The sequence below is a fragment of the Sapajus apella genome, unplaced genomic scaffold (assembly GCF_009761245.1).
Source record: "Sapajus apella isolate SASKATOON/1434 unplaced genomic scaffold, GSC_monkey_1.0 scaffold290, whole genome shotgun sequence".
NCBI lineage: Eukaryota > Metazoa > Chordata > Mammalia > Primates > Cebidae > Sapajus > Sapajus apella.
Window position 1 is genome coordinate 205,244 of NW_022437230.1, and position 3,320 is coordinate 208,563.

The 3,320-nt window shown below is 38.7% G+C and overlaps 1 protein-coding gene across 1 annotated transcript in view; it reads right to left on the minus strand.

The window, feature by feature from the left end:
* Window positions 1–956: 956 nt before the first annotated feature.
* The window catches only part of LOC116545570 (X antigen family member 5-like), a 46,290-nt gene continuing 43,926 nt past the window's right edge, over window positions 957–3,320 (minus strand). The window contains exon 4 of the mRNA XM_032272111.1: window positions 957–1,110. Within this exon, the coding sequence (XP_032128002.1) occupies window positions 1,088–1,110 (23 nt within the window). The 3' untranslated portion in view covers window positions 957–1,087. The remainder of the gene's footprint in view (window positions 1,111–3,320) is intronic.

Genomic DNA, 3,320 nt, shown 5'->3' on the forward strand with positions numbered 1-3,320 from the left:
AGGATGGAATCCCACGGCTGTGTCATGCCATAGCCTGTAAGGAGACAGTGTAGGTAGGATCCAAGTAATTTTGCTTCAGCAAGTTTCCCTGGTTGCTTTCCCCCTTTGTCTACCTAGGCCCTAGTTCTTGCATCCAGCTCTATAGCCTAGGGAATTCTCACATATTTTGTGGCAAATGGCATATCTTAACAAAGGATGCAGATAAAGACATACATAGGGGAAGGAATGATGGAAGAGGCGGGGAGCTTCCATGGCCTCTATGAGCATGCTACCCTCCATGTGTTCAGCTAGGTAGAAGCTCTCTGAACCCTGTTTTTTGGGTTTTGATGGAGGTTTAATTGTATAGGCATAATTGATTAAACTGTTGGCCCGCCATTGGAAATTAACTTAACCTCAGCCTTCTCCGTGTCCTGAAGGTTGGGGATGGGGCTGAAAGGCTAACCCTCTAATTCCCAATCCTAGAGCTGCCTAGGAGCTCCCAGTCATTGGTCAACTCACTAGCATACAAAAAGGCATCAGCATGTGGAGTTTCTACAAATTGTAGTTGTATAACAGTAAGCAAGGTCCAGCACAAAATATATATTTCATGATAATACACAGGTGTATACCAGCCAAATCAGAATACAAAGTTGGAAAAATTATGCTTTCTATTCAGACATGAGTCTCATTCACCCCGGCTGGAGTTGCAGTGGCTTAAACATGACTACTTTCATCCTCGAACTCCTAGGCTCAAGGGATCCTCCCACCTCAGCTTCCAGAGTAGCTGGGGCTGCACCTACACACACACAGGTATACATTCATGCATTCATTCATTTATTTTTGTAGAGAAGGCGTTTTGCCATGTTGCCCAGGCACATCTCAATCTCCCAAGCTCAAGCAATCCTCCTGCCTCAGCATCCCCATCTGTTGGATTATAGGTGTGAGCAACTTCACCAGGCCAAAATTTTCAATAGTGTCTATTATGTGAGAATAAATGAACAAAACATGTGCAAAACTTCTTTGGAGAAAACTGGAAAACTTTATTGAGATTTTTAAAAGTCAAATATCTCAGATAAATGCAGTTTGCATTCTTTCAGCTCGTCTTCGTTTAAACCTGTGGTTTCTCTTCTGCTGCAAGAGAAACATAACAGGAGGGAACATTACTAGCACAACTGTATTCAGATGAAATTAAAGGTATGCAAAGGACATCAAAGTTTTCATTTTATACAATGGACTAAAACCAGAAGCCCAAGAGTCACCACATGGCTAGCATTCAACTAGACCTCTGTAGACACTCTGAAGATACACTTCCATGCATATACAGTAGCAACATTGTTTAAGCACACCCTGCTTTTAGTGCTAGAAGGAAACCAAAAGACAGTCTAAACTCAGAACACATTAAATCAAGTGAGCCTATTAGAAGGGGCTTAGATTAGATAGCAAACATTGTGTAGACTTTTACTCAAACTACAACCAGAATACAAAAAACCTAAGAAACAGAAGCAATTTCTGAAAAAAACTCCTTCAGAAAAAAATATATAATGTAATGTTTTGGCTTGAAACTATGGCCTGGATGCCCAATAGGCTCCTGCAAATAGTCTGAAAACTATCTGGCCGGGCGCGGTGGCTCACGCCTGTAATCCCAGCACTTTGGGAGGCCGAGGCGGGTGGATCACGAGGTCAAGAGATCAAGACCATCCTGATCAACATGGTGAAACCCCGTCTCTACTAAAAATACAAAAAATCAGCTGGGCATGGTGGCGCCTGCCTGTAATCCCAGCTACTCAGGACACTGAGGCAGGAGAATTGCCTGAACCCAGGAGGTGGAGGTTGTGGTGAGCCGAGATCGCGCCATTGCACTCCAGCCTGCAGAACAAGAGCGAAACTCCGTCTCAAAAAAACAAAACAAAACAAAACAAAAAAAAAACTATCTTTTGAGAAAACAGTTAATGTCACATTAGGGAATACATAAGTGAAGTGAACAGAAAGGACAGTTTTGTGTTTTTTTCTCTCTATTTTGTGGAAGTGCAATAATATTCCTTTGAGCTAGTTTGCCCTTCTTTTTTCTTTAACATACACTAACCATTTGCATCCAGTTTTAACCTGTAGTCCTCATGTCAATATAAATAATGATACATTTTTCACTTTAAAGTATTCTGGTTTGTATAATTAATTAAATGGTCATATAAGTTTTAAGGGATCACCATCATGATTGATATTAAAATGTGAAAGAGTTATACATCATAACCAGTGTGGAAAAAAAAGAAATGGAGATGGAAACAAATCGAAGAGTTAGACATCTGGAAAAGCTAAACATTTCCTTCTAAAAGTAACTGTTTTTGAGGGACAACTGGCAAATTTCACAAGTCCTTCCACAGCCTTTGTGATGTTTAGATATTGAGGTATTACAGGAATATATTAACGTAGGCATTTCTGGCATTTCAACCGTTTCATCCACACTCTGAAAACATTAGTGTTCAAGAATGTATTCCCTTTCAGTTATGCCCTACATTCAATACTTGTGCCTTGTTCACTCATATGCCATGTTGTGCCTTTTCCATTTTCTTCAAGATTGTTTAATCTACTGGATGCTCCCCTTCCAGCTATTTCTCCAAAAAAAAAAAATAAAATAAAAAACCCAATCTATTAAATGTATTACTTTCAGATTAGTTTTGCTTTTGTTAAGGATTTGCATCTTTCATTTACCGCCTGTTTCCTTTTCTCTTAAGTTTATTCTGTGACTCATTTATTATTTTTTAATTTAATATTATTTTCTTGTATCACATAATTTACTGTCTATTTTAATAAGATATACGTTTAATGCTATGACTATCCTAAGAATGCAATTGAAGCTTGGTCAATAGGCTCCTGGAAATCGTCTGAAAACAGTCTTTTAATGTAGATAGTCTAATAAAGTTGTTCAGCAGTGTGGAGTACAAACATTTAGGTAATTTCTCCCCTAAACATGCAGTGCTTCCTTTCAATTCAGACGTTCTTTTAATTAAGTCAGCAATTTGGGAAACATGCATAAAAGATATCTATTTCGACCACTCAGGACTTAGTATTCTTTGAACTTTAAATCGTATCGCTTGAAGACTCAAGGCAGAAACCTGTAATATATAACCTCTGATATGGTTAGAGGTTACCATGTGTGTCTTCAATCTAATTACACACAGTAGCTCACGAAGACTTACAGCAGGGCAGGGAACACGCTGAGCACAGGCATCTTACAACCAGTTTGGACATCACTGATTTATATGCATGATCCCTACTTCATGAGCCAGAAAACATGACTGTCTCTTTCTGTTTTATTATTCAGTAATTCTTTTTTTTTTTTTTTT